General features: G+C 35.0%; 1 protein-coding gene across 5 annotated transcripts in view; it reads right to left on the reverse strand.

Annotated features, from left to right (window-relative positions):
- Samtor (S-adenosylmethionine sensor upstream of TORC1) overlaps positions 1 to 22,659 on the reverse strand; it is a 177,877-nt gene that overhangs the window by 24,560 nt on the left and 130,658 nt on the right. For all 5 annotated transcript variants that reach the window (XM_090399714.1, XM_090399712.1, XM_090399713.1 and 2 more), the window contains exon 4: positions 8,847 to 8,948. In XM_090399714.1, coding sequence (XP_090255840.1) covers positions 8,847 to 8,948 — 102 coding nt within the window. The remainder of the gene's footprint in view (positions 1 to 8,846; positions 8,949 to 22,659) is intronic.

The raw sequence follows: 22,659 nt of genomic DNA on the forward strand, positions 1-22,659 counted from the left end.
CTCTGCCTGCAATCTCCTCCATCCAAAATATAACCTTACTAGGAATATGTTTTCCAGTATTTTTCAACAAAAAAATAAATACCACATACAATGAGAAACTATATTTTTTTTTTATTTTCTCGACTAGTTTAATGAAAATTCTTTCGTTTCACTTTATCAGGATAATTACATGAATAAACTAAAAAAAAATAGAAAACAAGTAATTACAGTTAACAACTCTATTGAAAATATTTGAACATAAATAACAACGGAAAGCATGTATTCGCTATTTCACTGGCTGCTCTTTGTATGAACTCAGCTTCTCAGTCTATAGGAAGCCAACAAAGACAAGATATTACTTAAATGCCGCATCTCATCGCCACCTGGCAAAAAAAAAATAGGCATTATCTGTTCCTTATGTGATATACATAAATTTGCTTACAAAATTTCCACTAACACAGAAAAATGTTTTTTTACTAAACAGCTTAAGGAAATTACAATGTATACTAGGATATACGTTAAAATAAATTTTAATGCACTTCCAATATTTCGGCATCGTCACGTTGCCATTTTCATAGGAACTTAAAAACAAGACACGTGCACGCAAGCACAACAAACAGTAAATGAGGACGAAGCAGGAAGCTATTCTTTCTCCTAAAAGTCCTGATGGTGCCTCCTAGCGGGCAATGTTGGTATTCTTGGGCGATTGGGCTGAAGGTCTTCTGATGTAGGTTTCCCAAATTTGGGGCAGTCTCATGCAACCAAATTTGTTGAGGTTTGGATTGTTCTTAGGGCCGAGGCTGATTCCATGAAAAGCCTCTCGTATTTGAATTTACTACGGTGTACTATCATAGCATTCTTCCACCGTATTCTATGGCAGGTGTCCAGTGCATGGTCTGCAAGACCACAGTGGCTGTATTGGTGAAACTGGATGTAGTCCTTGTGTTCTGAAATTCTGATATTAGCTGTCCTGCCTGTTTGGCCAAAGTAGGACAGTTTACAGCTGCAAGGGACCTGGTATACACCAGGTAGGTCTAGGAGGGGAAGTTGGTCTTTAGTAGAACGGACAAGGGATGCCAATTTTTTTTATAAGGTCTGTAACAAAAGTTAAGTCACGTTTTTTTGGGGATTTTTGTAATTTTTTCCGAGGCCTCGGATATAGGGTATGGTGATGGATTTAGAGTAATCCTTGTTGTGAGGGGGGGGGGAATAGCCATTGGCTGAAAATGTGTTGAAAATGTGGTTTAGTTCTGTGGTTAGGGCATTATCATTTGAACAGATAAGTTTAGCCCTGTTGTGTAGTGTTTTAATGACTCCATATTGTTGTGAGGGAAGGTGGGATTGTTGGTGAATTTATCTACCTATATGGGCAGGTTTTGTTATATCAATGTTTCGTTCTATATAATTTATGCTTAATTTGTTGTTTACTTAAATCTATCCTTTCTTACCTAAAACCTTATACAATCAAAATTTTACCGGCTGCTCTATTGTTAAATATTTATCTTTTGTGATTTATTCTCTTTATTCACTTACTTTAATCTTATTCTTATATCTAGGATTGTTTCCTCTTCGGATACTGGCAAATTTATATTTTGCTGCACCAGCCAGTATCCTATAGCAGAAAAGATCCTTGCTCAGGGAGACAATACTAGAGTCTGTTACTTACGCAATATCTTACTTAAACTGCCGTATAGATTTAGATTATTGCAGTCATGACCTAAATCTATTATTACATTCACTCTTTAAATCCTTCCTGCCAAAATAGGTTCTATTTTTATAAGTGGTAAGTTGGAATCGTAATCAGGCATGCCTCAGGTTCAGGTAAATATGACATGTTTATTGGAATATCTAAAACACAATACAAAATTCATACACTCAATACTAAATAAAACTCGAATTAAGAGGTTAACACTTTCTAAATTAATTAAATCTTATAAAGCATGCTAAACACAGTAACTGCATATTGGGATAGATAGCAAATGATATGAAGCTAAGCTAAATACCTTTCAGTAGTATTACTCGCAAAAGAAAACTAATAAACATTCTAATGTTACTGAGATACTAAATTGTACTATTCTTATCGCATCAAGTTAATCCTATCACATACAAAAAATTACAAAAGATCTCTTCCAAACAATTCTTCTCACTCTCAAAGGAAGTTAACTTTCTAAATAGAGACTGTCCACAGAGTTCTTTAGAATACAGTTCTTAATTTCATATTCGTAAACAATCTCCTCTCTTCTAATGAACTTTCACACAAAATTAGAGTAATTGCACCTTACCGAGCTTTTTCCACATCGTTCTGCACCACGTGTATGTATGGATACTTCTCATCTATTGGCTGTCCATATGCCAACGTAGGGGTTACGCTATCTTCATTCCTTCTGCCAAAAACAGACTCAAATCTTTGAGTTTCAGGAAAACTCAATGGGACTTTTCAGCGACGGCTTGATTCTGCTAGGACTGGAATTTTTACCTTCAGCTTTGCATAGAATCCTACTTCATTTTAAGAACGCTCGCAGTCCGACATCTTATCACAGACTGCACCCCCCCCACCTGAAACTGCCCGCTAACTTCTGAACCACCAAAACAGGAAAACATTACGACCAGAGAGAGAGTGTGTCCCGATACGGGTTCAACCTCTTATATTCTTCTATAGGGCGCCCTCTTTTCTCAGTCCCCTTTTTGCACACGGCCCTTATCTTTTCACCCCTTTGGGTTCATCCTTCGCTTTTACGACGCTGTTGTACTTGGATTCACAGAATACATGGTAACGTAATTTTCTGAGTAAGCTATAGACGCTAGCGTTACGCTGTACACAAGTAGCTTTATGCCTTCCAGGAATTATTACTTAGCAACTTTTTAGATGACTCACAGTCAATTTTACATAGCTTAAGTGAGGCTTAAATTTAAATTAGCATATCTCACTTTTTAGACATACTTAAAAATGAAATCTTAATATAATCACATCAGCTTAAATATAAGGCACTTGAAATAAAGAATACAAATTTTACATAAAGTGAAGAAGTTTCAGTTTTTATTACAGCTGATGTGCAGGTATTTCTCTTTGCCAGCAAGTTTTATATGTTAGACTCTAAATGAATGATTTCTTTCTAAGATTCCTTCATTTAGGATCTAACAGTTTTCTATAGACTGAGAAAACCAAGGTTCCATCAGGCTGGCGGGTGACTAGTGTGTCTAAGAAAGGAAGGCAGTTGTTTTTTTTATTTTATTCCAGAGTGAATTTGATTCTGGGGTGCTGGTTGTTTAAGTGTGTTAGGAAGGAGAGGAGTGCATTGGAGCCATGTGGCCAAATAGCGAACACATCAACAACATAGCGAAGCCAAATGGTTGGTTTTTGTGGGGCAGAGTTGAAGGCTTTCTCTTCAAAAGTCTCCATATAAAAGTTGGCCAAGGGTAGGGAGAGTAGAGAATCCATGGCTGTCCCCTCTACTTGTTTGTAGAATTTTCCTTGCCAAACGATATAGCCTGAGTTCATTGTGAACTGAAATAGGGCTGTGATATCGGGAGGAAATTTAGCTTGGATTAGCTCTAAGAATTCTTTGAGTGGGACATTTGTGAATAAGGAGGAGACATCAAAACTGACCATTGTCAGTGTGTTTGAGTGTAAGGTTTTCTATGCTGGCTATGAAGTGGGCTGAGTTTTTTTATGTGTGAAGGTGTGTTGCCAGTATAGTGTGTGAGAGCTTTGGCCAAATGTTTAGCTAGTTTGTATGTGGGGAAATCAATGCCATCCACTATGGGACGTAATAGCACATTTTCCTTATGTATTTTTGGGAGTCCATAAATACGAGGGGGTATGGAGTTAAATGGTTTTAATTTGTTAGTGACTTCTACAGGCCAAGAAGTGACCTTCTTAAGGAGCCTGTGGAGTTTTCTAATTTGTGAGTTGGTGGGACTGTACTCGATATGGAGGTAAGTCACCCGATCTAACAATAGAGCATTAAGCTTACCTGTGTAATCCTTATGGTTAAGCAATACTATGGCGTTCCCTTTATCCGCTTTGGTGATTATTATTTCCTTGTTTTTCTTTAATTCTAGTAGAGATTTAATTTCCTTACTGGGCATGTTAGTTTTTGGTGGTTTTGCTTTGGTCAGAACACCACCAAAAACTAACGTGCTGCTAGGGGACACCATCAGGACTTTTAGGAGAAAGAATAGCTTCCTGCTTCATCCTCATTTACTTTTGTTGTGCTTGCATGCACGTGTCTTGTATTTAAGTTCCTATGAAAATGGTAACATGACGTTGCTGAAATATTGGAAGTGTATTAAAATTTATTTTAATGTATATCCTATTATACGTTGTAATTTCCTTAAGCTGCTTAGTAAAAATGCATAACCAACGTCTAAGCCTTTCCACGAGAATAGAAAAATGTTAGTGGAAACAAGTACCTAAATTCAATTCTACAATAGAACACTATTATTTCAAGCTCCAAACAATCAGAAAACAGTATTTGTGTCAATTTGCCTAGTTACTTACAGAATCATTAATAACTAAATCATACTGCACCCTTCTTTCTCATTTGACAAGGCTTGCAACAGATGAGATCAATAAGAAAACCAAGACTTTAGAGGACCAGTGAGTTTCTCATATATATAGTCAGACAAAATAACAAGGTTGCTTTGCCAACAAAACTTAAAGGTTGCCTTCCACCCAATCAACAAGATCTTTAATCACCTGAAACCCTCTAAACTTCCACATCTACCACTTAAAAAAACTAAGTATCTACAAGATCAGTTGTGGTTTACATTACACAGGACAGACAGGCAGATCTGGAGTACACTGATCAGAACATTTCAAAGATGTTGAGAACAAAAGAATGCACAAATTAGGGTTGGCAGCACATATAACTGAAACAAAACATTACGTAGTATAGTAACAAACAAAAATGCTCCACATAAATCACCATTTTTTTTTTCAAGAGTATTCAAAGAATTAGCTGAAATTATATAACAATATGCAACAAAAAACAATGATTTTACATGAAGTTTGGTCTTCATTATTTCATAGACATTCTCATATCTACAGTAGTAGACAACAACACACAAACAAGCAGCTAGCATGATAGCAAATGCACACTTTCCATTGTTATTACTTATGTTTTAGTTTATTCATGTAATTATTCTGATGAAGTGAAAAGAATTTTCACAAAACTAGTTGAGAAAAAAAAATAGCTTCTTATTATATGATATTTATTTATATTTTTTGTAGAAAAATACCAGAAAATATATTCATAACATGTCTTTGTCCACAAAAGCTTATGCAACAATACGTAATTGGAAGTGGCAACACACAATTGGAAGTGCTTTGTATTATGGGATCCTAAGGCAATCAATGTAAAGTCTTTAGCTTCTATATACAAGTATCTTATTCATGAAGACATGCACAAACTGTGTTTGTTTACACCTGGATAAAAGATTAAACCAAGAATATAATTTCTTGGCATCTTTAATTTATGGTATAACCAAGTGAAAAAAATTTCAACAATGCTAGGACCTCATACTTATTCCTGATTCTTCTGGCATTAGTGTACACACACGACTATCATGCTGATGAGTTCAATGTTGAACCAACTCCCCCCCCCCCACTGAACCAATTTCCACAGTTAACAGTTTCCTTTTTTGACAAAACTGTTCATTTCCTGGGATCATCCCTAATTAAGTTATTCTCATCTGTTATTACACTCACAATTTCTACAACTTAATTTAATGCATACATCCAATGCAACTGCCCTGACAATTCATATTCCTTCAATGAAGGAATCTCTAAATGCTTAATGATAAAACCATTCAAGTGAAACTCATTTATCATGTACAAATCCTTTCAACCATCAGTCATACCACACACCTATAAGATGCACATTATTTTCTCTTACATAATCTACTTACTGACTCATATTCAATCATAGTTCTCTACCTCAGCAAACTTCTTTCATACTATGGCAACACAAAGAATTTTTAATATTTTTGCTGTACTTTTATGACTCACTCAACAATTCTTTTGAATCCTCTCTCCTACCATACTTTTCTCCTTTCAAATAATTTTCACTGTGTAAACTTTTGTGGAGAAAGGACATATTAGAATCACTATCTTCCAGTATTAAACCACACACAAAGAAGTAAAAAAGAAAACTGTTTTAATTAGATAGTTTTGTGAAAAAACTTTGTTTCACTTCATCAGGAAATAGCAATAATACATTAAAAAAGCTACAAGCAAAGTAATAACAGTTAACATTTCTAGTGAAGAATACTTGAAAACATTTAACCAACCAACTGACTGATGTGGATGAAACACTCAGAGTAGCTTAGGATTTTCACTGATCAAAACATCATCGGCATTCTGCCTTTTATCATGTAATCACCCAACTCTGCTGTTAATCTCTTAACAGCAAATGTGTTGCCATTTGTGGATTAACTGTCATGGAGTGACCTTGTGTCACTTGAGTTAATGTGTATTGTGTTACTTGGAATTTTCTTCTTTGTCATTTGAAATTTAAAATTTTTGCTGTACAATTTATTTATGGTTTCTTCCCAAAGATAAAACGAATTTGACATCTCTGAAAATAAACAATCAATCCTGTAATGACAACATTAAATTTGCTGTTTTATTTAAATTAAGGGGATGTTAAATCCCACATTGTTTTTAAATTCGCTGTTTTTTTATTCTTCAAATTAGTGTAATGGAATAAAAGATTTATGTTCTTTCATTTACTGTAGATATTATTTTTGCATAGTTTTTAAATGCTTGCTTTGAAAATCATTATGTTAAAGATTTGTATTTTTTAAATGTCATATTTATTAAAATAAAGATCAGCTTTTATTTTCTTTCCTTGGAAAATACCATTACAGTGATACCTTGGCTAACGAAGATAATTCGTTCCGGAATCACATTCGTTAGCCGAAACGTGATTTCCCGTAGGTTTCCATAGAAAATCGTTTAATTCGTTCTGGATGCTGTCTACTATTTAAAGATAAGTTTTATAAAATAGTAAAAAGCACACTATAAAAAGGCAAAAACCATACTGATACTGGTATGAGGCGTCTCACTTCTCGCTGTCTCGAACGTAAACAACCCAGTCGGGTTGGTGGATCTCCCCTATGTGATGTGGTCAGCTCATTTCTTTGTCACATACATACAGATGGAAAAGACAAGCTCCTGGAATGTCCCAATTGTTCATGTTTGTTGCTTTATGTTAGCGCACGCATCCACTAAAACATTCGTTAGCCGAGTCCGAAAAACAGCAAAAAAATCTTCGTTAGCCAAGGTATCACTGTATATGGATCATCACGCTTCAGTTTTAGAAACTAGTGTTTCTGCTTTTATGAACAACAAATGATGTTACGATTGCGAGGCCTTTTTTATATGAAAATAATGTATATCCAGTGATAATTCAGCAAGAACATATTCTTCTTGAAATTGCAATAGATGATTTTTTTCTTTACTTTTTTTTATGATGCATATAGTTATAATATCTATTGCTTAACCTCCAAAGATATGGTAAAAATATATGAAAGATATTCTGTACAGACATTCAAAATTTATGCTGATTTTAAAGTCCGATTGCATCCCCCCATCTCTGCTCCTGGAACTGAATTATAAATAACTACTGTATCTAATTTTCTACTCGTTTGAAAGTTTTCACAGGCAACATTCAATATATATTACTTCATTTTATCATTTTGACAAAAGAAGTAAGCCAATAACACTGTTGCATCTGCTGAAGCGAGTACTTCTAATTCCGGGCTATTTCTTTGCAATCTACAATCATTTGTTCAGCTGTCTATTGACATTATTCTTAGTTTTAGAAATTCTATTCTATATTTTCACCATATAAAATTAAATTAACATGTAAGCAACAAAAAAGAAAGTTCAGCAGTATTAGTTTTTTTTTAAATTAAAAGATTCTAAATATGACTTTTACTGCTGCTGGAAATAACTTTTGTCTTAGAAATACTACACAATAACCTTCTCAGCTGGAGGTAAAGGCTAAAATATTAGATTACTCTCAATGCTATTGAGAAAGACCACTTCTTCAGAAGTCATACTAAACCAGTGATGGCGAACCTTTTGACCCATGTGTCAAACATCTTTTTTTTTTTTAAATATTGACATTGTTGATGTGCCACTTGCATACATGCATTATAAATTTAACTACATAATCATAGATGGTGACTTATACATATCATATTAGGCTATTTATTTAATAGGACATTGATATAAAATTTATGAATTCATATTATACAATTAATTTAATAAATTGAAGTTACAAACTTACATTACATTTAATGACTTTTCTGTTGGTGAGTGCTGGTAGAAAGTTGCTTTATAGAAGGGCTATAGTGTGTACATTTTAATGCTACACAGGCAGCACTCAAATTATTGCTCAATCTATTTCTCCTTTTCGATTTGATATTATTTAAGGCAGAAAATACAGTCTATACTTATTACATAAGGCTTGCACTATTGTATATCTGTACATGTGTATTTATGAAAGTTCAACTTATAAAATTTAATCAACAGTTGCTTTGTATTTGACAAGTGTTCTATTAAATCAAAATGATATGATTATTCATGTGGAAGGATGGGAATAATTTCCTTTTTACACTGGTTGGAAAAAATTATAACTGTGCCTCCTCTAATCCATTCTTGATTTAAATCGCTATAAATTATTTGAATAAAAAGCCAACAGGACTATATATTGCATACAATAAAAAAATATTTATTTTTATTTGGAGGTTAATAAAATATTAATGATTATATATATATATATATATATATATATATTGTATCAGTTAAGATATTCTATAAAAGTCATAAGAGCATCAATAAAATCTGAAAAGCTCACATTTTGGGTGCATTTTTGTCATCTGCAGACAGAAGAACTTTTTTATGGCACCTACTATCTTTTTCTAGCACTTTTTGTAATCCTTTTCCATAAAAATATTCCCTAAGTGAGAAAAGCAATGTAAATATAACTAAAAGGCAAGAAGGAAAAAAATATTTCTATAATTTGTTTTTTTTTTCCCACAAAATAAGAATTCGTTTCTGTACTGCACTAAACTTTTTCCTACTGTTAACTTTCAATCCAGTTACTGCAGCTGGTGGCATTTCGTCCTTAGTGTTTCTCACCTCTTTCTTCCCATTATGCAAAATAAGAGTAAAGCTCTGACCAAACAGAATATTTGTTCTGATTCACAACTTCTGTTTCTAGTTTTTCCAATCAAACATGTGCATCAATCCTTGGACCACCAATAAAGTAAACTATCTGGCTCCCATAACTCCAAGATGTTAGTTCATCAAAAATTCTAGCATTAATTGATAGGTACGTTCCGATATTTGAGAATTATACCTTAAATAGTGAGACACACTTATCAATTTCATCATAAAAACTCAAACTGTTTAGAACAACTATTCATTTCTTATCAAAAGGGAAACTAATGTCATTGCTAGGAAACTAAAGATTCTTAAAATGAGAACATTACCTAAGCTTCTAGTGAACTCTTCATCATACTAAATAAAAGCAAGGTGGGAGATGAATTTCACCACTGAGGGCTTGAAAATGGACCTGTGAATTACAAGAAAGAGCATTCCATGTCTACAATGCCTTCTCATAGCATGGTGTTTCTATCAAACAGGAGTCTAGCCAAATCACTGAATAATCCTGTTGCAAAGAGATACTTTGCTGGTTGGAGAAAATGCCAACTAGAGAGACTAGGTGGTAAATAATCTTCAACGCCCAGTGCCTTAAATAATAAACATGATCTTATATATTGGAGACCTGAACTGATACTATATTTGATTTCCAGCACCAGATTTCGAGTTTCTTTTACTTCTTTACTCCATACCCTTGTACAAGGGTATAGGAGTAAAGCAGTGCTGCAGATTGGCTACTGTATAGTGCATATGAGCCTGATGGTAATGTATCAGGAAAGTTTCTGAATGACTGGAGCATAATTTTGCTGCCATATCAGTGTCCTATGTGTATGCGTGTGTGTGTGGGGGGGGAGTGTATGGATGCTCTTTCTGTATGGGTGACATGCCTAAGAATCTTATCTCCTCTCACTGCATATCCATACTCTTTAACTTCTAAAATACCAACTTAAGAACATCATATAATTACAACATCACTGCAATTAAAAAATGCGCACTCAAAAAAAATTACAAAAAATAAATAAATAAATAATACAAAAAACTGCACTAACATTTTCAGCATATATACTACAAATGTTAGTGGAGTAAAATTATGTACATAGGTGGTCCAAAAAGTTCTTGGCCCAACAACGAAAAAATGAATTTATAATTTCAAAATTATTTTAATTTTCAACATAATCTCCCTTAAGACTACTTCTGTAGCTTTTCCCACTTAAGTAAGGTCGCTGTTTGTGGTGAGTCTCCTCCACACCTTCCTGTCTTGATCTGTAGCCACATCCAAATCCTTCATCTTCCTTCCATCTCTTCTTTGGCCGTCCACGCTTCCTCTTCCCCTGCACATCCATCTGCATGACCTTTCTTCCCACATACTCTTCCTCCCTCCTCATGTAATGAGGAGGGAGGAAGAGTATGTGGGAAGAACATTGCCTCCTGTATCTTTGCTCCTAAGTTCGTAACTTTCACCGTTCCCCTTACATAGTCATTTCTCAGATGATCCTTTCTGGTCACACCGCACATCCACCTAAACATTCTCATCTCTGCTACCTCCGTCCTGCTAATGTTATTTTTCCTCAGGGCCACAGTTTTCCAAAGCATACGTCATAGTTGGTCTCACTACTGTCCTGTAAATTTCGCCTTTTAGATTGATCGGCATCCTCTTATCACATAGCACTCCAGCCATCTCTCTCTCTCTCTCTCTCTCCAGTTCCTCCATCTTGCTTGTATCCTGAATCCCACTTCCTTCTCAGCCTCACCATCCTCTTTCATTGTTGAACCTAAGTATCTAAAGTCACTGACCTTCCTGATGACATTTGCTTCCGGCTCCAAATCTGTCTCCTGGCTGCCATCCACTTTGCAACACATATACTCGGTCTTACTTCTGCTCAGTCTCATACCTCTCTTCCAGTACTTTGCTCAAACTTTCCAGTTTGGCTGCCACTTCTTCTCTTGATTCTGCACACAGCACGGTGTCATCTGCATATAACATAGTCCAAGGCACGTCTTCTCTCACTTCCTTCGTCACCACCTCCATCACAATATTAAACAGGAACAGACTTAATGCAGACCCTTGATGCAAGCCAATTGTCACTGGAAAACTTTCTGTCACTCCCAGGAAGGTTCGAACACTTGTCTTCACATTTCTGTACATTTCCTGCACCAACCTGACATATTTTTCCGGTACCTTCTTCTCCCTCAGACACCTCCAGACTTCATGTCTTGGCACTCTATCATACGCTTTCTCCAGATCAATAAATACCAGATGTAGCTCCCGTTGCTTCTCTCGAAACTTTTCCATCATCTGTCGTACCCCAAAGATAGCATCTATGGTCAATCGACCAGGCATGAAGCCAAATTGCTCCTTTGCAATCTCCACCTCCTTTCTCAGTCTTCCATCAAGAACCCTTTCTAGGATTTTCATTGTGTGGGACATCAACTTTATTCCTCTGTAATTCTTACAGTCTTATGCATCCCCTTTACCCTTGCAGATGGGGACAAGAGTACTTTTTCTCCATTCCTTGGATATATTTTCCTGTTGGCAAACTTTCATGAACAGGTCAATTCCCTCTTCCCCCAGAGCCTTCCATGCCTCCAATGGAATCCTGTCTGGGCCCACCGATTTTCCATTCTTCATCCTCTTCGTGGCCTCCTTCACTTCCACTCTACTGATGTTCTGCATCATCCCCTCAGAAGGCTGCCCATCTTCTCTGTGTTAAATTGCGAATGAAACTATGTTGTGTAATTTAATTTTTTTCATTCACATTTAACATTGCTTATTATGTATTAATCATGATTTGTATAAAAATTATTTATTATTCCTTAATTTAGGATTACTATTTAAATATTTATTCTAAACTTAACCTACTATTAATTTATTAAGCAATATGTGCAGAATGTATAATAACTAAAATATATATGATGTAACGAAAAGTGTTATTATAATTAATTGTATACGTAATGAAAAAGCTGATTAAGTAGCTCAAATATTCTGTTTATTCTTATTTGTGAAAATTTAACGTTATGTAATCACTCATGTAGTAGTAGAGCATTGTATTACATTAGCGAAATGTTTGCGTTTATTTGTTGTCATGGAGACGCATGAAATAAACAAGCACGAGTCGAAGAGAGCGTGACCTTCGGACTGAAAGGAGAGAAAAAAAAAAAAAAAAAAAAAAGATTTTTAATTAGAGAGAGGAGAGGAAGTTTTTGCGGAGCGGGAAGGAGGGTAGGATACAAGCAAAGGAAGTGGAAGAAAATTATAAGTTCTCTAGGGCAGAAATTCATGAGAATAGTGTTTAGAAGTGAGCCAAAACATAGTGAATCATATACTTAGCTGCAAGTGAAGTCAGCTGTGTTGTAAAGGAAGATTAATGCCGTAACCGGATAAATAAAGAACTGGACATTCAATGCAAAATTCTGATTAGTTCCAGTTAGTCTAGGATTACGTCTTAATTCTATGTTGCCCTGAGAAGAATTATATTGAGATTAACTAGTTTGAGAAAAGTAAACAAGGAAGGATATCAGTGCCTTATTGATGTGTTTTTTTTAGAGTAGTGAAGCCCGATTAACAGTAGTTCAGTTAAATCGTTGGAGAATTTTTATTAATGTGTTCCGCTAACGTAAATAAGTTAATTCATAAGTGTGCTCACAATTAATTGATGTATTGAAGATTGTATCTGGTAAGAGTAGTCATACTTGTTTGTTTATTCTAACATTAACATATCTTCGAAGTTCAAAGTCCGAAATAAGATTGCTTGGAATATTGTCTACCTTGATTAGTGCTTCCTGTGAATTTAAACATTAAGTACAGCTGATAGATATGTGGAGACTGATTAAATAAGAAGTTTCATTTTATTAACTTGAGTTAAGAAAGCTTGTGATTTTGAAACTGTGAATTGTATGTGAAAGTTTAGAACATTGATTTGGCATGAGTGACTTAGCAAGATGTATTAAGTTGATTGTATTGTTTCATTTAAAAGCAGAATTCTTGTGTTTGTTATATATATCATATATTAGATGTTTTATTTTGTTAATTTAAATATTGTGTTTGCCTGAATTCCTTTTTATTGCACCGTTCATAAATATTCGAATCTTGCAGGAACCCCAAGTGGAATAGTAAATAATTCGGCCTAAATAAATGAGGAGACTGCTAACTTAATTAAGAATTGATCCTACTATTTTATATAGACTAATCTAAAAATAGGGTGGCGCAGTATAATTATAAATTTCCCTACTTTTGGATCGGTGATCAATTTGCAATTAGTTGTTATATTGATAAGAGTGACTTGAACCAAGATGGCGGATTTAGAACATAACATGAAAATAGAACGTCACGACATCTGTGAGTCCTTGCATTTTCCTCATTCAAAAGTCCCTCAAGGTATATTCTCCATCTGTTTCTTATGTCCACATCCCTCCATAATATTCTTCCTTCAGCGTCTTTGATCTGCCTCACATGTATGATGTCCTTTTATGAACTTAAAATGAATTTCTTTTGCCATTAAACCTTCTTTTACAAAGAATTTTTATAACTGCATGATACGCAATTTTATCTATTTCAAGGGATACAGACAACACTTTGGCATCCGACAGCTGTATAAAAAAAAAACTACTTGATAGCGACTTGCAATTTCACATCGATGCTTATGACAGATGTACCAACTTAGAAAAAAAAATCTTGCCAATAGTGTTGCGATTTATAGTTGAGGCCAAGAACTTTTCAGACCACCCATGTACATCACCATTTACAGACATTCAAACCTAATATCCTATTTTTGATCGAATCTTGAATACCAGCTACAGCACAGTCCATTGTAAGTCTAAATTACACTCCAAGTCTTTTCACTACAAAGGTGTACTTGCATTTGTATGGTCTGATATTCCAACCAGAGAATGCCAATCTAGAATCCCCTCTTTCTGAACTTTTCTAGTTTAATATTTCCTTCACTTCTATATCATTCATTTATTCTCTCTAATGCTTTCTTAATTCTAAAAATACTCTGACATCTTTAACTTTTTATCCTTGAAGCTTGATTTTCTGAAATTTCAACTATCCAAACAGTGATGTCATCTTCTTTGGTATCATCGATGTCCACAACTCCAAATGGCTTCTTTTTTCCAGTTTCTCGATGAAAAAGATGCTGAAGTATTTCCTGTAAGCAATGATTATCAGAAATTATCCATTTACCAATACCAACAACCCTCTCTACTCATCATTCGGTACTCTTGATATTTTCTTAAACCAGTTTTAGTTTTAACTGTATTGGAGATAATCTTTCCTTTTGGTAAATCAGACCATAATTGTGTACAGGTTTCATCTCCCCTTGGTCATACTTATCCTCATATCTTCATCATCATAATCAAATTCCTGACATGTACCCTCAGGGGGTAGTGTACAGGATATGATAGTAGTACATAAAAAATTTACATCATTAACTTCCTATCTACAATTTTCCTCCAAATCAGTCTGTTACTTGTCAGGACTCCAACATTATCAGATCTTATATTTCTATCATCTAAGGCACATTGTACCGTATCAGTCCACCTATATCTTGGTCTTCCTCTGGGTCATTTACCTGCCAACCTGGAAGAGAATACTAGTTTTGCTAACCTTTCCTCACCCATTCTGTTTAAGTGACCATACCACCTGAGATTAGTTCTGCTAATGCATTCCTGGATGCTGACAATGTCAAGTTCTTTCCTAATATCCTCATTTTTAATATGAATTTGCCATTGATGCCATCTGTTCATGCCTCTAATCTTTCTCAGGACTCTCATATCTGCGGTTTCTAGTCTTTGGTCAAGTGTTTTACTTCTGACCCAGCTCTCAGATCCATAAGTTAAAACTGGTTTGAACACTGTCTTGTATACAGCTAATTTAGTGTTCCGACTAATTTCTCTCTTATTCCACATGAATTTATTCAATTGACTGCCTACCATACCAGCTTTGTTGATTCTGCTGTCTATTTCCATATTTAATTTACCATCTTCAGTAAAAATCATGCCTAAATAGCTGAAATGTTTTACTTGTTCCACAGGTTCCCCATTCACAACACAGTTGCCATTTTCAACAATTCTACCTAAGCAAATGACAAGGTTTAAGAAGAAACTTTTTCATTTCTTGCATGGGAAATATTTCTGCCTAATTTCAAGTTAGATAAGCATGGTATTTCCTAGTTTTTTGATTAATTTTGTCATTAAACTTTTCTTTTATTTAGTTTCTTTCCCATGTTTCTTTATAATTTTAAATCTCAAAATTCTGTGATTACCTTGTTAAAAACATTTAAAAACTAATACAATGTACACAATATATCTCCCACTTTTTATCACAAAATTATTTCATTAAGGATCTGATTATAAGAGCCTCTCTATTGTCCATTTACAATGTTTCCATTTTATTAAAGAATGCATTCATAATAGCCTTTTTCTTCCAGTAAGTTTCAGGAGTCTCTCTCTTTTATTCTTGTTTCCAATCCAAACCCTCTGTTGAATTTAGGTCATTGTTTTATTTTTGCAATGAGGTTATTCAAAATTATATAAGATTCCTGATATATATATATATATATATATATATATATATCCTCAATGGATAAACAGGATACTGTGATAGTACTGAATGATTAAGTTTACATTGTTACCAACTGCCTATCAACAATTTTATTTGAAATTAATCTGTTACAGTGATCTCTCAATTATCTCTCCTTGAATGGGTTAATATGCCAAATCACTTCTAGTATACAGCACCATGTAGATGTTATCCAACCTTTCAATTATCTGAATGACAAAGAGCTCTTTTGCTGTGGTTGGATAATTAAGAGATGATTATTGTATTTATTAAACCCAACACCATCAGCTCTATCTCTTACATTACAAGATTTAGGTGGATCTTGTAATGTAAACTGATTCTTTTTTTAATTGCCATCTGACATATAAAACTTGAGATAATCTCTGCTCACACATTCAGTAATGTGTGAACAGAGCTAATCTCAAGTTCCTTTCTAATAAGATCTCTATTTTTTAACATGATTCACCTTTGATACCGTCTGTTCAGCTTCCCTCAATTTTTGTCATAAATAAACTTTAGGAGGAGGTGGTGGGTATATACACATGTGTGAAAGCAAAGAGGAAGCCATCACGTGGTTGTAAGGCAAGGATTGACTGTAAATTTCAATTGACATCCACCATAAAAGCCTTGCTTATTCTATAACTATTTCTAACTTTAATCAGTCATTTAAAACGTACCTTAATATTTTACTTGTTCTACAGGTTCTCCATTAAAGAATGCAATTGATACTTCCCACTAATTTTCAGGATTGCCACCTGTCCTGAATTAGGTAGGACATCTCAAATTTTAAGAAAATTTTCAGCGTCCCGAATTACACCTAAGCGGGACAACTTATATGGCAAGATGCCAAATTATCCCAAAGACTTACAAAATATGCGAAAGAAATTCTTAGTGAGCGTTAGTGACATTTGTAAATTTGTATCCATAATATGTACCATGCAAAAATATCAGTGTTTTGGGGGTCTCATTGGGCAAATTCTGCTCAGATGACATAGATTCCCGTAGATTGTAATGCTCGTTGTGATTCGATTAACTTATAATCTTTACTTGTAATATGAAATAAGCACGTTCATGGCATACATAATGTGCTTATGTGATTTTTTCAAGTTTGACTTGAATTTTCATTGTTTAAAGGAGAAGTTGTTGCATTTTTTCAGAGGAAGAGATAAGTTATTATTATGACTGATGATCAAGAAGTAGCATGTTCTTCAGTTTTGTGAGATACTACTATTTTCATTTTTTTTCCAGAATTGCTTTCCGCACAACATTAGTCACCGATAGTGAACTAGAATATTGCACAACAATAGTTTCACGATGTCTGGTTCCTCAAGTGACAGTAAAAAAGAGAAGAAAAGCAAAAAAAAAATGAAGTGTGTATGTGTGTACCGAAGTGTTTGGGAAGGGAAATATCCATGGTTGAAGCCATGTGGAACAAACTCTTTTAAAGAATTCTGTAATTCTAGTGGAAAGGCTTAGATGTTGGTTATGCATTATTACTAAATAGTTTAGGGAAATAATGTAGAATAGGATATACATTAAAATAACTTTTTAATACAAATCCAATATTTTGGCAACATCGCGTTGCCATTTTCAACAGGAACTTGTGAGCAAGACACATGCACGCAGACACAGCAAACAGTAGTAAATGAGGATGAAGCAGGAAGCTATTCTTTCTCCTAAAGTCCTATTGGTGCCCCCTAGCTGGCAATGTTGGTATTCTTGGGCGAATGGGCTGAGATCTTCTGATGTAGGTTTCCCAAATTTGAGGCAGTCTCATGCAGCCAAATTTGTTGAGGTTTGGATTGTTTCTTAGGGCTGAGGCTGATTCCATGAAAAGCCTTTCTTACTTGTATTTACTACGGTGAATGATCGTGGCTTTCTTCCACCGCATTCTATGGCGGGTATCCAGAGCATGGTCTGCAAGACCAGAGTGGCTGTATTGGTTTAACCGGTTGTAGTCCTTGTGTTCTGTAATTCTGATATTGGCTGTCCTGCCTGTTTGGCCAAAGTAGGACAGCTTACAGCTGCAAGGGACCTGGAATACACCAGGTAGGTCTGGGGGGGGGGGTTTAGTGGAGCAGATAAGGGATGCCAATTTTTTATATGGTCTGTAACAAGAAGTTAAGCTGTGTTTTTTTAGGATTTTTGTAATTTTTTCAGAGGTGTCTCTGATATAGGGTATGGTGATGGATTTAGAGTAATCCTTATTGTGGGGGGGGAGGAGTATTGGTTTCAATATTTTTTGGATTGTTTTGGGAGGGTAGCCATTGGCTGAGAAAGTGCTGAGAATGTGGTTTAGTTCTGTGGTTAGAGCATTGTCATTTGAACAGATAAGTTTAGCCCTGTTATGTAGTGTCTTAATGACACCATATTGTTGTGAGGAAGGGTGGTGGGATTGTTGGTGAATGTATCTGCCTGTATGGGTGGGTTTTCCATAGACTGAGAAAACAAAGGTTCCATCAGGCTGACGGGTGACTAGTGTGTCTAAGAAAGGAAGGCAGGTGTTTTTTTCTTCTTCCAAGGTGAATTTGATTCTGGAGAGTTGGTTGTTTAAGTGTGTTAGGAAGGAGAGGAGTGCATTGGAGACATGTGGCCAAATAGCGAACACATCATCTACATATCGAAGCCAAATGGTTGGTTTTTGTGGGGCAGAGTTTAAGGCTTTCTCTTCAAAAGTCTCCATATAAAAGTTGGCCAAGGGTGGGGAGAGCGGAGAAGCCATGGCTGTCCCCTCTATTTGTTTGTAAATTTTCCTTGCCAAACAAAATAGCCTGAGTTCATTGTGAACTGAAATAGGGCTGTGATATTGGGAGGAAATTTAGCTTGGATTAGCTCTAAGGATTCTTTGAGTGGGACATTTGTGAATAAGGAGGAGACATCATAACTGACCATTACGTCAGTGTGTTTGAGTGTAAGGTTTTCTATGCTGGCTTTGAAGTAGGCTGAGTTTTTTATGTATGAAGGTGTGTTTCCAGTATAGTGTGTAAGAGCTTTGGCCAAATGTTTAGCTAGTTTGTATATGGGGGAATCAATGCCATCCACTATGGGACGTAATGGCACATTTTCCTTATGTATTTTCTTGTTTGCTGTGCCTGCATGCACGTGGCTTGCTCACAAGTTCCTGTTGAAAATGGCAACGTGATGTTGCCGAAATATTGGATTTGTATTAAAAAGTTATTTTAATGTATATCCTAGTCTACGCTGTTATTTCCCTAAACTGTTTAGTAATAAAGAATTCTGTAATACTTGCTTCGTGAATTCAGTATTGCATATGGCGGAGAAACTAACATTAAAAAACATTCAAACAGTGATATCCACACAAAGAAAGAGAACAGTAGCAAACAGGGAATGAAATTAGAAAATTTTTTTGTATCTGAGACGGAAAGAAAATCAGTAATAGCCACAGAATTAGGTTTGGTTTATCACACAGTAAAGCATAATTTATTATATTCAAGTATGGACTGTGCCAATAAAATGTGTTCTGTTATATTTAATGACTCTGAAAAGGCTTTAAAGGTTCAATGTGGTAGGACAAAGGCTGAAATGCTTATCTGCAATGTAATGGCCCTTGAATCAGTCTCCGAAGTTACCAGAGATCTAAAAAAAGTAGGTTACTTTTCTGTAGCTACTGATGCAAGTAACAGAAGAAACGGAAAGTTGTGGCCTCTGTGTGTAAGATATTTCACAGCTGAAAAGGGCATTGAATGTAAGGTACTTGATTTTTATGAGGATCCAGAAGAGACTTCAGATTCAGTTTTTTTAAATATCAAAAGTAGGCTTCAAGAGCATTCCCTGAGCCTAGACAATACCACAAGCTACAGTGCAGACAATGCCAGTGTTAATTTTGGGAAAAAACATTCAGTGTATCAGTTATTATCAAAGGCAAATAACAAAATAATAAAAGCCAATTGTTCAGCCTCCATCATACATAACATGTGTAAGCAAGCATGTGATGCACTAAATATATATATATAGAAACAATTGTTCTCAAAATTTACAGTATTGCATATGGCGGAGAAACTAACGTTAAAAAACATTCAAACAGTGATATCCACACAAAGAAAGAGAACAGTAGCAAACAGATTTTCCTTGTTCCATCAAAAGGAGAGAAGAGTTGCAGATTTATTTTGAGTTTGTCGATTTAGAATGGCAACAGGTTCTGAGGTATGTTTGTACTATATAGCTTTCCTTGAAACCTGCAGCTGATAGCCTTTTACTTAACTGGGATGCTATTGAGAGCTACTTTAAAAGTATTGAAAGATGTCCTGTTTTTTCTGAGGAAAATATTTAATGACAAGAAGGCCATCCAGCAAGTCAAACTTTACTTTTTATTTTTTTCAAATGTTTTAACCATTTTTGAAGAATGTATTAAACTCCTAGAAAAAGAAGATTTGAGTGCATCAGAGGCATTTGAAGTAGTCAGTGTTTTACGAAACAAACTTCTTAAAAGACAAGAGGTCAGGTTCTTTTGGAAATGCCACTGAAGAGGTATTAGAAGCCATGATCCCTCAAGAAAGTAATCAGTGCAAGTCAGACTTTCTTAAGTTCTATGAGAAAGCTTTAAGCCATTTGGAGAAATCAATAAGTGACTTCACAGAAAACAACCTTCTTAGTCTGCTGAAGAACTTAAACCTCCAAAGTGAATTGTCTTTCAAGCATCTCAAAGAAATTGTGAAGGCACTCACAAAACCTGTTAAGTAACATTGGATTTGAAAACTAATGCCAATTCTAAGATAAAGAGTGACCATCAATATTTTCAGAAAATACGAGTGGCCAAAACTTAACATCTGTGTGAAAGTGAGTGAGTGTAATAAATATTGGGAGATGACTCATTAATCAATGATTGTTCTCTTCTGCATACAATCAAGTATTGAGTGTGCATTTAGGGAAACCATTCCAAATGTGGAAATAGTATTTAATGGTTGAACAAGTTTGTAATTTGTATAGTTATTGGTGTTTTAGATATAAAGCAAGGTTTTGAGCAAAACAGAAAACTAAAATTTTTGGATGTTGAGAAGTTGTCTTTGTGCCAGTAAAGGTTGGAAGTTAGAGTTATCAAAATAAGAAAAAAAAATCTTATCTTGTCCAGAAAATTGGTCGTTTTTCAGGAAGTAAGAATGCAAACAAAGTGTTTTTGTGAAAAATAAGATGGAATTACATTTTAGGGTTGAAGCGTTGATATGATATTAGCAAAATAAGTATTCTCTGCAAGGTTGGCAGGAAAACGACCCGGAGGAAGACCAAGATATAGGTGGATTGATATGGAAAAAAGTTGCCTTGCCTTAGATGATAGAAATATAAGATCTGATGATGTTGGAGTCTTGACAAGTAACAGACTAATTTGGAGGAAAATTGTAGATAGGAAGTTAGTAATGATGTAAATTTTTCATGTAGTATTATCATATCCTGTACACCCCTTGAGGGTACGTGTCAGGAGTTTGATGATGATGAGAAGTTGATATTCTGGAGGTTTTGTTGGTTTGTAAGGTACAAGGTTTATCAAATGAGAAAGAGAAGTTGCCAAGTTGGAATATGTTTCCATCACACATGTGTGACCAGACCGAAAGCCAACTGCAACCCTATAATGGGAGCTTGCATATTATGCCAAATGCACACATTTGCCAAACCTGTTCAAATGTAGACATTTGAGCAAGTTTGACAAGAGATGACAGTGGAGGACTCCATACTGGCAATCATTTCTTAGTTTAGCAGTTTCTGAGTGGTATAGAACTTGAACGTTCTCCATTGCTTTAGCAAGAACTGAAGTGAGAGAAATTGGATGGGAAGATTTCTTACCCTTCTTAGCAGTGGTGGCCTGTGAAAATTTTAAGTGCTGCAAAATTAGAAAATTTTTTTTTTTTTCTAATTAGTAACCAGTTTATTAATAAATAAATTTACATGTTAGAAAATTGCTTTATTAAAAATATTTTACCCTCACCACTTACAAACACCAATAATAAAAGTTTCATATCTCACAGAAATAACGAGAGCAAGCATATGATACACTGCCCAAAGTGCAGTGTATCATATCAGTCAAGCGTAAACGAATATCAGCGAGTCTAGCTGCAATTGGCACGATCATTCTCACAAAACAAATGCACTGCATTAGATCGCAGTGCATTTGTTTCGTGTAACGATAATTGAAAAAAATATAATTCTTTTCATATTTTCAACAGTGACACTCATCATAATTCAGTCCTGTTTCTATAATAAATAAATAATTATATGTTATTTTAACAGACTAAAATAAAATTTGCAAAAAATAGTTCACCCTCACCACAAACACACACACCAATAAAGAATAACGCGTGCAAGCATACACTGCCCAAAGAGCAGTGTCAGATTCACTAGTTACGTGCAATGAGAAGCACAAACGAATATCGATGAGTCTGGCTGCGATGTTGAACGTGATAATTCTGACACTGCGTTAGATCGCAGCATATCTGTTTCGTAATCTAAAGCGTTAATCGAACAATTCCAATTATTAACTATTCAATCATTGTCGAAACATAAGCTGTAACCTTTAACAGGTTGTAGTGCATTTATATAATGTTGTAAGCATTGTTATTATTTATAAACACCAACAAAATTTAATTTTTTAATTTTTTCCTTGGGGAGTGCTGCAGTGTCGCAGTGCTTATGTATGGGCCGCCACTGCTTCTTAGGAACAGGTCAAGTATGTGGCTAATTTCTAAGTTACAGAATAAATACTACTGTAATAAGTCAGAATAAGGACAACACAGAACAGGGTCAACTGTAGAGCACAAATTTTCAGAACAACTGGAGAAATGCAATTAGGAACAGTGGACTTTTTACTTTCCAATTTGAACTTGTTTGTAAAAAAAATCCACAGGATCATTTGATGTTGTTGTGCTTGGAATTACAGAAAAAGTAAAAAGTCAGAAGAAGATTGCCTTTTCCTTATGTAATAATGCAAAAGCATTGT

This window comes from Typopeltis vanoorti, chromosome 10, assembly GCF_054136105.1.
Source record: "Typopeltis vanoorti isolate ZY-2024b chromosome 10, IOZ_Tvanoo_1.0, whole genome shotgun sequence".
Lineage (NCBI taxonomy): Eukaryota > Metazoa > Arthropoda > Arachnida > Uropygi > Thelyphonidae > Typopeltis > Typopeltis vanoorti.